This window comes from Engraulis encrasicolus, chromosome 16 (assembly GCF_034702125.1).
Source record: "Engraulis encrasicolus isolate BLACKSEA-1 chromosome 16, IST_EnEncr_1.0, whole genome shotgun sequence".
In the NCBI taxonomy this organism is placed as follows: Eukaryota; Metazoa; Chordata; class Actinopteri; order Clupeiformes; family Engraulidae; genus Engraulis; species Engraulis encrasicolus.
The window spans coordinates 51889332-51901831 of NC_085872.1; the positions used below are offsets into that span (position 1 = coordinate 51889332).

The 12500-nt window shown below is 41.5% G+C and overlaps 1 protein-coding gene across 1 annotated transcript in view; it reads right to left on the reverse strand.

Moving 5' to 3' along the window:
- LOC134466159 (protein unc-13 homolog A-like) overlaps positions 1-12500 on the reverse strand; it is a 148215-nt gene that overhangs the window by 64375 nt on the left and 71340 nt on the right. Inside the window, exons 26-30 of the mRNA XM_063220054.1 lie at positions 8501-8622; positions 7887-7992; positions 7330-7397; positions 2540-2613; positions 990-1159 (exon numbers count right to left, since the gene is read on the reverse strand). Coding sequence (XP_063076124.1) covers positions 990-1159; positions 2540-2613; positions 7330-7397; positions 7887-7992; positions 8501-8622 — 540 coding nt within the window. The remainder of the gene's footprint in view (positions 1-989; positions 1160-2539; positions 2614-7329; positions 7398-7886; positions 7993-8500; positions 8623-12500) is intronic.

The following is a 12500-nucleotide window of genomic DNA, read 5'->3' on the forward strand; positions in this document are numbered from 1 at the left end:
TTTGTGTGAATCTAAATTATTTTATTTAAGACATATTTATGATAAATTGTATTGAAATATAGTGATAAACTATTGGGCTCCTATTTTGTAAATATTTTTGTAATTGTTCAGTCCATGCCAAACAATTAGGGGCCGGTTATGTAGGAGCCATTCCCTCAGTTTAATGTATTTTGCAATTTCTTAATTCTTGCTATTTTTTTGTACCTGTGAGACTGTGCCCCTTACAGGCCAAAGATGCTATAAATTTGGAGGCTACCTGGAGGAGGTGTGGCTGACTGGGAGCGCAGAGTCTTTGACCTTGGCTTGGCGTTTGATGTGACTCACCTGCGCTATTTAAATACTCATTGATATACCCAGTCTGTCTTTTATTTTATTTTCAATGGCTAAAGGAGCCTCATTTGATTTGTAATTTTGGAAACATTTAAGTAAAAACAAAACCTCATTTCAACTTCAAAACGTGTCTGTCTTGGATGTCTGGATGTCTGGATTTTTTGGTCACACATTCACAAGCAAGCGTCAAAGAGGTTGTCAGTCACCACCAAAAGGGACAAAACAAATGGACTTTTAATAACAGGATAATTTGTCAATTCATAGTGTAATGTAATGTAATGTAATGTAATGTAATGCAATGCAATGCAATGTAATGTGATGTGATGTGATGTGATGTGATGTGATGTGATGTGATGTGATGTGATGTGATGTGATGTGATGTGATGTGATGTGATGTGATGTAGTGTAGTGTAGTGTAATGTAGTGTAATGTAGTGTAGTGTAGTGTAATGTAATGTAATGTAATGTAGTGTAGTGTAGTGTAGTGTAGTGTAATGTAGTGTAGTGTAGTGTAGTGTAATGTAGTGTAGTGTAGTGTAGTGTAGTGTAGTGTAGTGTAGTGTAATGTAATGTAGTGTAATGTAGTGTAGTGTAATGTAGTGTAGTGTAGTGTAGTGTAGTGTAGTGTAGTGTAGTGTAGTGTAGTGTAATGTGATGTACCTAGATTGTACCAGACGTCCATCTCTCCAGACAGCGTTCGGACTTCTATGATGGTCTGTCCCAAGAAGTCGTCTGACTCCCGTTTGAACTTCTGCTTGACTTTGGATTTAATGTCATCGTCCTCGTCCCAGACCCGCACCTTGATACGCTCCGTAGAGTTGTGGCACTCGCTAAAGAGGAAAAGACAAAATACACACACACACACACACACACACACACACACACACACACACACACACACACACACACACACACACACACACACACACACACACACACACACACACACACACACACACACACACACAAATGCACACACAAACATAGACATTTCAGGATTGGGTTATTATTACAGTTTTTCTCGATTGGTTTGGCTAATTTCTTGAAACTGAGATGACATTTCTATAACCTGTGATATCTTAAAATGTGAGGTTCCTATTATTGCCCACTAGGTGGCATTCTACTATGACCATGTGTAATCCTGCCTCTGATTAGTTAACACCTGCAGTTACCATATAAGGTAGACGCCAACTAACTTCACTTGCTTCACTCCTGCACGGGTCGCGTGCTTGACCTGCCGTGTCTGTAATGTATGCTCCTGGTGCTTGAACGAAATATAAAAGACAACTAAACGGGAAATGCTTGTGTGGACATTCGATTCTTTCTTCTGGAGATACAACATAACCATTGCGTCATTTGGCCAAACACTCTTACACTTCTGCGCAACAGTAAATGATATAGTCTCCGCTCCGCTTCGCGTCGTGCCCCACTCCCCTTGGCCGTTATCAATTGACCATAACCCACGGCCTCTCGTGGCTTATTGCTTAAACAATAATATATACTTTACTGTCTAAAACTACTGTATATGAGACTCACAAGTGGAAGCTCTCGTCCCAGACGGGGTTCAGGTTAATGTATTTATATAACCCTATATAATAATGTATTTAATATTATTACTTTTTTATTATTATTATTACATTGCACTTAGCTGACGCTTTCATTTTATCAAAGCGACTTACAACTATTATTGTTCAGGGTATTGGTTACAGTCCCTGGAGCAGTGTGGGGTTAGGTGCCTTGGTACAGGGTATTGGTTACAGTCCCTGGAGCAGTGTGGGGTTAGGTGCCTTGGTACAGGGTGTTGGTTACAGTCCCTGGAGCAGTGTGGGGTTAGGTGCCTTGGTACAGGGTATTGGTTACAATCCCTGGAGCAGTGTGGGGTTAGGTGCCTTGGTACAGGGTATTGGTTACAGTCCCTGGAGCAGTGTGGGGTTAGGTGCCTTGCTCAAGGGCACTTCAGTCATGGGGATGGAGATGTAGGGAGAGGTCAGGGGGGATGCGAGCCTGCAACCCCTAGATTGAAAGACCAACTCTCTAACCACTAGGCCACGGCTGTAGTTAACATATAATAACTACTGTATGTATTTATATAACCCTATATAATAATGTATTTAATATAATAATATATAACAATGTATTAAATATAATAATATACAATAATATATAATAACTATATCAGATATATATAGAGATATGTATATCAGACTCACAAGTGGAAACTCTCATCCCACACCGGGTTCAAGTTGCCATAGATGGTTTTCGTCCTCTTCTTCGTCTTGCCAACCTGACAAAAAAGTTAAAAAAATCAGAATTTAAAAATCAGTTCATAACATTCATTAATGTATGTATTTATTTATTTATTTACTTTTTTATTTATGTATTACTATTATTTCTATAATTCATACAGCAATTACAAAAAAAAGCCATTCCATGTTTTGAAGGCTGCCCTCGCAGCCTGATCTCCAAAAAATCTGTGCTCCTGGACACGGATGTTAAGGACACGAAATCTGTGTCCAGGAGCACAGATTTTGCCAAAATTCTGTGCTCCTGGACACAGATTTTTTTTCCGTGCTCCTGGACACACAATTATTTTCCGTGCTGGGCACACGGAAGTGCTTTCTATAGGCTATTGCCACAGCTCTGTGTTAACTCTATCATTAGAAAATACATACCAAATGCTAATCCTAAACAAAATAATGCTATAGCAATTTAAGTTGTGCCGTGACCAAAACATTCCCTAACCTTAACCTGTCATTAAAGACACATTTTTCAGAAATACTTTTTCCAGTTGGTTGCTAGGCTATCAAATTCATATAATGAATGAAAGAAAACTAGCTGAGCCCAGACCAAAACAATCCCTAACCCTAACCTGTCAGTAAGAAATGTTTTTTTGAGGAAAAATACTTGAAATTAGAAAAATCCTGAGAAAACACAAGACTGTGGAAACATAGAGCTGTGGGAGTATAGAGAGAGCACTTCTGTGTGTCCATCACGGAAAATAATTCCGTGTCCAGGAGCACGGAATTTTGGCAAAATCCGTGCTCCTTGACACAGATTTTGTGTCCTTAGCATCCGTGTCCAGGAGCACGGAATTTTTGGAGATCATGTTGGCCCTCGGGAAAACGACGACGCTCAATACAATAGAGGACAGAGAGAATGTTGGCCCTCGGGAAAACGACGCCACTCAATACAATGCAGGACAGAGAGAATGTTGGCCCTCGGGAAAACGACGACGCTCAATACAATGCAGGACAGAGAGAATGCACAAGAGTTTCTACTTTCTATTTGTATTTTTGTTTTGTTTTGCTGGAACGTGCGTAATTGTTGTAAAGTTAGAATGATGGACATCCATTGCGTCTCCCTCTAGTGGTGCGCTTTGGGTACCTGCACTGGGCATTTTTTGGAGACACCTGCGGTGGCATTTCGGGTAACTACGTTTATTTAAGTCACAGCTACTGGGGTCAAAGGCGAAATCGCCATTTCACACTGAAGAAGGGTGTAAGCCCGAAATGTCTGTGATGTGAGGTGATTAAAAATGGAAAAAAGAAATCTGATGAGTGCTTCTTTATTCACTTTCTCTTAAGACTTTCTACCCGCCACGTTTTAAATTCTCTTAATTTTCTGCTATTATGACTTCCCTTCCTTTTCATGTGTTTTTATTTATTATTACACACAGCAGAGAGCAAGGCAAGGCAAGGCAAGTTTATCTAGTTTTTAATGATCTTATGGTCTTAAGGTAAGGCAAGGCAAGATTTATATCATCATATTGCCTTTAAAGGCAAGGCAAGGCAAGGCAAGTTTATTTATATAGCGCATTTCATACACAGGTGGAACTCAATGTGCTTCACAAAACTAACAAATGCAGAAAGAAAGGAAACAGGGAAGAAATAAGGAAATAAAAGTAGGGTCAAAGAACATTTAAAACATTAAGATAAAACATAAGGTAAAAAAATAATAACAATAATAATAACAATAAAATAAAAAATAAACATAAACATTGAAAAAAAAAAGAATGATATATAATTTAAGCTAGGCTAGGCTCAGCTTTGTCTTGCGTCTAGATTTGAAGCTATCAATAGTGGGTGCATTTTTTACGTCATCTGGAAGCTGGTTCCAAAGCTTTGAAGCATAGAAGCTAAAGGCTGCCTCTCCACACCTTGTTTTGACTTTTGGAATCACCAGCACATTCTTCTCCATTGGCCTTAGTGACCTGGTTGGTGCATACAGCTGAAACATATCCAGTAGATATGTGGGTCCCATTCAATTTAATGATTTAAACTAGAGATGCACCGGATCCAAGATCCGGTTCCGGATCCGGCAGGATAATAGGGTTTTTCACAGGATCCGGATCCGGTTCCAGGATCCAGGATCCGGTAGCCGAGACTTTTCAGTCAAAATAGTTTGAGCCAACGTGATAAAAATGGCCCACGTATGCGAGTAGGCTATGTGTTTCAACACTTTCGTAGGATCCGGTATCCGGTTCCGGATCCGGCAGGATCTTAAGCAGTGGATCCGGTATCCGGCAGGATCCTAAAAATCAAGATCCGGTGCATCTCTAATTTAAACACAAGTAGCATTGCCTTAAAATCAATTCTGTAGCTTACTGGAGAACTTAGTAGTAAGTAAGTACTTAGAGTAACCTTCATTTCACTGCCAATTGTGCCAGCACAAGAAAACACGTGAGAAATAATCTTGAATATTGAATCATTATTAACATGATCGTTGTTAACTATAGCTATTACAAATAGATCCTAAAGAGAAAGAATGTAAAAACCAGAGGTGTACGAATTGGTAGCACTCTGGAACCAAATTCACAATATAGTACAACACTAGTACTTATATTACTATAGTGTCACGATGTAGTACAACACTAGTACTTATATTACTAGTAATAATAATAATAATAATAATAATAATAATAATTGTATTTGTATAGCACTGTGTCATACAAGGCATGTAACTCAAAGTGCTTAACAAATGGGAAAAAACATCATTGTTAGAGATGGATTTAAAAGGAGAGGTAGAGAGGAGAGGCAGAAATAGTAGGAAGGCAGAGGAAGAAGAGATAGACAGAGATTGTAGAGTCATAAGGTCAACGTAGGTTAGGACCAGGGTTCTTAGATGCGTCACGATATAGTACAACACTAGTACGTGATATTACTAGTGGTGTCACGATGTAGTACAACACTAGTGCTTATATTACTATAGTGTCACGATGTAGTACAACACTAGTACTTATATTACTATAGTGTCACGATGTAGTACAACACTAGTACTTATATTACTATAGTGTCACGATGTAGTACAACACTAGTACGTGATATTATTATAGTTAGTACATTCACTCTGATGAAGGTTTTAAAGGGGCACAAGGTAGGATGGCGTCGTTTGCGTGGTGCCCGTGGCGTGCCTGTCTCAAAATCTCAAGTTCAAGTTCAAGTTCAAGTTCAAGTTTATTTAGCCATATCAACAGTATACAAATACAGTTGTTAGGAATGTTGCTTGGTGTGCTCACACAACAACACAAACAAAAGACACAAAACTAGGGAGGGGGGGTATGAAAGAAAAAAAACAGGGGGGTACACAAATAAATAAACAGGGAATGGCATACAAAACATTGGAGACATAGAAAAGTGCAATGGAATATTTAAAGTGCATGGTATGTAAAGAACAGTAGTAGCATTGTGCAAAGTAACAAAGGAGGTAGGAAGGCCAGGTAGTGGAGTAGCTGTAAAGTGCTAGTGCGTATTTCAGTGACGGATGGCTTGTGGGTAGGTACTGTCCCTAGAGCGTGTGGTTTTGCTTGGGATGCTGCGGTACCTTTTCCCTGAAGGCAATAGTGTGAATAGGTGGTGTGCTGGGTGTGTAGGGTCAGAGGTGATGTTTTTGGCTTTCCTAGCAAGTCTGGTGTTGTAGAGTGAGGCTAAAGTGGGAAGACTGCGGCCAATGATTTTGGAGGCCCTGCGTACCACCCTCTCCAGATGTTGCTTTTCTTGGCTGGTGGAGCTACCATACCAGACCAAGATGGAGAAGGTGAGCACGCTTTCGATGGTGGCACTGTAAAAATGGATCATGCCTGCTTGGCTGACTCCAAATTTCCTCAGTTGTCGGAGGAAGTATAATCTTTGTTGGGCTTTTGAAATGATGAGACTGGTGTTCAGATTCCATGACAGGGACTGATGGATGGTGGTGCCTAGGAAACGGAAGGAGTCTACCCACTCCACTACCTGGCCATTAATGCAGATGGGGGTGTGCTGGCCTGCGCTTTTTCTGAAATCCACTATGAGTTCTTTAGTTTTGGATATGTTGAGAGTGAGATTGTTTACTGTGCACCACTGCACTAGATGTTCGACCTCATCGCGGTATGATGTTTCGTCTTTGTCGCGTATGAGGCCTATTACAGTGGTGTCGTCAGCAAATTTCAGGAGTTTGACAGATGGGGACAATCTACACCGGAATGAAAAAATGCTGTTCAAATAAACTCGCTGTTTTTCATCACGGAATGCCAGCAGGTGATACAAATCTGAAAACGATATGTAAAGCGATTTTTCGTATGAAAAGTGTTTCCCACGACACTCATTCGGACCGCTCTGTCAAAACGTCCTCTCAGGCTCTTCTCTCCATTCCACTCATAGACTCTGATGAAGATGGTCTAACCATCGAAACGTTAGTCAAGTTGTGCACTTGAATAAAAAACACAAAGAATTACATCTGTGCTGCTCCGGTGTTGTCCTTCAAGTGAAGATTTCCTGCCTCTCTCCCGTCGATGCACCGGAGCATTAAGCAGAAGTGCGAGGAACTACCCTTTTGTTTGTAAATTTGTAGTCTTTTCACCCATTGAAATCCAATATAAAGCACAGCAATTGAACTACAAAAGTGGCCCACCTGTACTGTGACGTAGGGGTCGCACATTATGATCTACAAAACTGTACATTTGTAGTCTTTTCACCCATTGAAATCCAATATAAAGCACAGCAATTGAACTACAAAAGTGACCCACCTGTACTGTGACGTAGGGGTCGCTGGATCCCGTCTTGTCTTTGGCCTGCAGACCCTGAGCACACGCCACTGATACACACACACACACACACACACACACACACACACACACACACAGGACACACGCACGCACAGGACACACACACACACACACACACACACACACACACACACACACACACACACACACACACAACACACACACACACACACACACACACACACACACACACACACACACAGGACACACACACACACACACACACACACACACACACACACATGCCGGTTACCAATTACTGAAGGTATTGAACACACACATACGGCCCTGTGCACACTGCACACGCCACTAATACACACAGAACACACACACAGGCACACGCACACACACACACACACACACACACACATGCACACACATACATCTGTAATACTAATCTTGGCCGGCCACTTCAACATCCCACAATGACCCCATTTGTGTAGTCTTTTCTCCCATTGAAACCCATTATAAGACGTGGCTATTGAACTACAAAAATGGCCTGACATCAGTACGCTCACCTGTGATGCTAATCTTAGCCGACCATTTTGACGTGCCGTCCAGGACGCTCTGTTTGATCTGCTTCATCTGCGTGCCATGGTTGCCTTTCTCAATGCCAAACACCTCCTGTGGGGTGGGAGAAATGTAGTCTTTTATTCAATTGAAACCCATTATAAAGCAGAGGTATTGAACTTCAAAATGGCATTGTCAGGTAGCCTTGTGCATAGTCTTCCCTCCCATTGGAACCCATAACAAGATGTGGCTATTGAAGTACAAAAATGGCCTCTTTAGGTAGCCTAGTGTGTAGTCTTTTTTCCCATTGGAACCCATAACAAGATGTGGCTATTGAAGTACAAAAATGGCCTCTTTAGGTAGCCTAGTGTGTAGTCTTTTTTCCCATTGAAACCAATGATAGGACATGGCTACTGAACTACAAAAATGGCCTCTGCCTCCTCTCCTTCACATCCCTTCATACGCTCCATATGTGGGGAAGTTTTTTTTAACGGGAGACTTTTCCCTTTGCTTGCGTTTTTTGTTTACACACAAGTGTCCAGAAAGTAGTCTTATTAAAAAAATATATATATTTTCTTTCTTTCTTTACTCATAATTATTAAGCAGTGTTCGTGTCCTCTACCTGGATCAGCTCGAATATCTCAGGTTTGTTGCGTTCTCTGATCTTCATTCGGTCCTTCAGGACCATGATGATGTTCTGTGTCCGGTCTTCAGCTCCGTGCTTCGAGCTCTTCTCCGCCGCACCTACGACCAACCAGAAAACCAACAACACAAACACAACAACACAACACACAACACACAAACAAAGACACACATTCACGCACAGCGTTCGTACACATGTAAATATATATATATCGCCCTATATATATATTTCGCAGGTCCCCCTCGCCTCGTCCATGCACCGTCCCAGTGATCTGGCAACCCCGACTCAGTAGCTTCATCATCCACTTGTAGTCTTTCATCCCATTGAAACCCATTATATTATGTGGCTATTGAACTACAAAAATGGCCTCTTCAGGTAGCCCAGTGTAGTCTTTTATCCCATTGAAAGCCATTATAACGGCCGCATTCCAGACCCAATCCCAACTAGTAAGAGATTACACTTCTCCTACAAGCATATTTCAGTTTCCTTTCCTGGCAGTTGAAGTGGGAGTTTTAGTTCTACACAGGGCTTTGAACCATTATTTTTTTTCCAAACGTTCCGTTCCGAACAGAAACGGAATTATAACGTTTCCGCTTATAAGTTCCACCAATAAATTGACGTTCCCGAACCGGTTAGAACAAAAAAATACTGTTCCCGGAACGGTTAATTTCGTTCCTGTCAGCTAATTACTCCCATAGGCCTAACTGACGTGAATTAACCAAGAAAGACGGAAGTGCAAATGAGTCAGCCTACATTCCAAACTGTTAATTCAAGCAGATGAAAAGAATATCCTCCAGAATTTTGTCATTCAGGGACGACCTAAACGGAGAAGCGGAGAATAAACCTCAATGATGAAAATGCACGCTCCACGCTGACTTGGGTCACGGGGAGCGCTATGAAGGAACATTGTGAGTTTGTGCATATTTGAAGTGGCCATGGATGCCCAATAACGTCGAACATTCTTGGTGCGCTTTACACACGCTTCTCTGGAATGTCTTACAATGATGCAATGGAAACTCTCCCCTTTTGTATGACAGTGGTTTCTCTTATTTAAGATATGGAGTGGAGACTTAGTAGTCCACAGCTCTCTCTCCATTCAGTCAGAGAATTTCTGATGTCACACAGGACGTGAACCTCAGCCGTCATGGTAATGTGCACAGGAAAAGAATTACCTTTTTTGTTTTGTTTGAGGAACGATATTAACCGGTATTAACCGGTTACCATTATTTTTAAATAAGTGTTTCCGTTCCAGAACATGAAAAATAAAAACGTTTCCGGTTTCGTTTCTGTTCCCTGTAAAATAGAAAAAGTTCCCGTTTTTCGTTTTCGTTCCTTGAACTGGTTCAAAGCCCTGGTTCTACAACCATGGCAACCGACACATTTATTCGGGCACATTTATGTTGAGTTGAGTCAATATGATGTACTAATATGAGAATATGTTGAGTTAAAATGACTGTGTTTGGAACAGCTGCATACAAGAGAAATGAAGTTTCACTATTTATTGACATCTTAAATAACGTCTCCATAGGCGCCGCCATTCTCATCCGACTTCAATTTTTTTTATGTGGGAGTAGTACTGCGAGTTCCCCCGACTTTGCTAGTTGGAGCTGCGGAGCATTTGTCATAGTAGGAGGTTGGATAAGTGCGATCTCCGACTAGTTTGGACTGGCTCTGGAATGCACTTGTAGTCTTTCATCCCATTGAAACCCATTATATTATGTGGCTATTGAACTACAGACTAGTTTGGACTGGCTCTGGAATGCACCAACAGAAGCCAGTGGCGCATATTCCAAAAGACCATTTTTTAACCACGTAGAGCTAGAACATTAGACTAGAGGTGACGTCACCCCCGTGATTGTAGTGTTTTCTCCCATTTAACCCCATTATAAGACATGGCTAATGAACAACAAAAATGGCCTCTCCAGGAAACCAAGTGTGTTGTCTTTTATCCCATTGAAACCCATTATAAAACACGGTTATTGAACTACAAAAATGGTCGACTTACCACCCCCTCTGTCACGGCAGGCATTACTGTCTACGACTCACACCCTCTCCACAGGCGTACCCCAAGGATCAGTGCTGGGACCCCTTCTGTTTGCAATATACCTCCTCCTCCCTGGGACGTGTCATTCAAACACATGGGTTCTCCTACCACTGCTATACTGATGATACCCAGATGTATCTCTCGTTCCGTCCAGAGGAGACCACGGTTTCGGCACGCATGTCTGCCTGCCTCACCGACTTGTCAATGTGGGTGAAGGACGACCACGTACAGCTGAACCTCTGTCCAAGACAGAGCTCCTGGTGATCCCAGCTAAAGAGTCACTCAGTCACAACATCAACCTCAAGACCACTGTGACCCCAAACAAAGTCGCCAAAATTCTTGGCATCATGATTGATGATGAGCTGTCATGCTCCAACTACATCAACTCAGTCACCCGGACCTGTTGATTCCAGATGTCCAACGTACGGAGTTTCAGACCTGTGCTGACACAATATTCTACACAACGACTGGTCCAGGCCACGGTCCTATCCCGCGTTGACTACTGCAACTCACTCATGTCAGGTTTACCTGCTTGTGCGTTAAAACCTCTGCAGATGATCCAGCGGCTGTGGCAAGGTTGATATTCAATCAAACCAAAAGGACTCATGTTACTCCACTGTTTATTGAGTTGCACTGGCTACCGATCGCCGCCCGGATCAAGCACAAGGCCTTGACCCTTGCCTACAAAACCATCGCAGGAATGGCCCCAGCTTATCTGAAGGACTTACTAAATCATTATGTTACTGGAAGAGAACTGCGCTCATCCAGCACAAGCCGTCTGGCTCTGCCATCCAGTCTCTCAAGCTACTCCCAGTCAAGACTGTTCTCTGTTGTTGTACCCAAGTGGTGGAACGGTCTCCCAGAGGCAGCAAGACTAAGCACATATCTTGCAGCCTTCAAGAACCAAGTAAAGACCTTCCTCTTTCGTAAGTATCTATTAAACTAATGCTTGAGCTGGCCTAGTCCCAGGCCAGACTCTTGACATGATGTGTGTGTGTGTGTGTATGTGTGTGTGTGTGTGTGTGTGTGTGTGTGTGTGTGTGTGTGTGTGTGTGTGTGTGTGTGTGTGTGTGTGTGTGTGTGTGTGTGTGTGTGTGTGTGTGTGTGTGTGTGTGCTGTGTGTACTCTTTGTTTAAAAAAACTAAAACTAACCCTTCTTTGCAACTGCACTTGTTGTTCTGTATATTTCCTGTGCATTTGTATTTGCTTGTGATGTTGGTTATGATTATGTCCTCTTGTGAAACTCGCTTTGGTTATAAAGCGTCTGCCAAATGCAATGTAGTGTAATTTAATGCAATGTAATGTAATGTAATGCAATGCAATGCAATGTAATGTAATGTAATGTAATGTAATGTAATGTAATGTAGTGTAGTGTAATCCTCTACTCTCTGGTCTACCTGACTGTGTCTTTTCCCCATCCAGCTGCATCTCCCTTTTGATTGCTGTGTGCATATCTAGTTCTGTCTTCCAGTTTGACCTTAAAGCAAAGAAAGCTCCCACACACTACATTTGCATGGTTTAATGCAACGTTTCGGTCTTTGACCTTGTTGAATCGCCTGCAAACCCATGCAGCCTCTGATTGTCCACTAACACTAATTGTAGTCTTTTCTCCCATTGAAATCTATTATAGGTGAAAATCAGGTCTTTTGGAATATGTGAAGTCTTAGCAAGCAAATCGTTCTAGTTTGAGAAAAAAAATATCTAGTTAATCTTAATTTAAGGGGTCATTTAGAACTAGAAAGAGCTTTTAGAACTGTTTCTAAGGATTTGTGTATCAAATTCAAATTATTCTTGGCCTTTTTTGTTATAAGATGTGCAAGCTGTATTTGTTTATGAACAAATAAAAAAATAAAATAAAACAAAACTAAAAAAGTGTCAAATTGTATGTCCAACAGTACTACATACTAGGTGATTATTTTTGGTCTTAAATTAAGA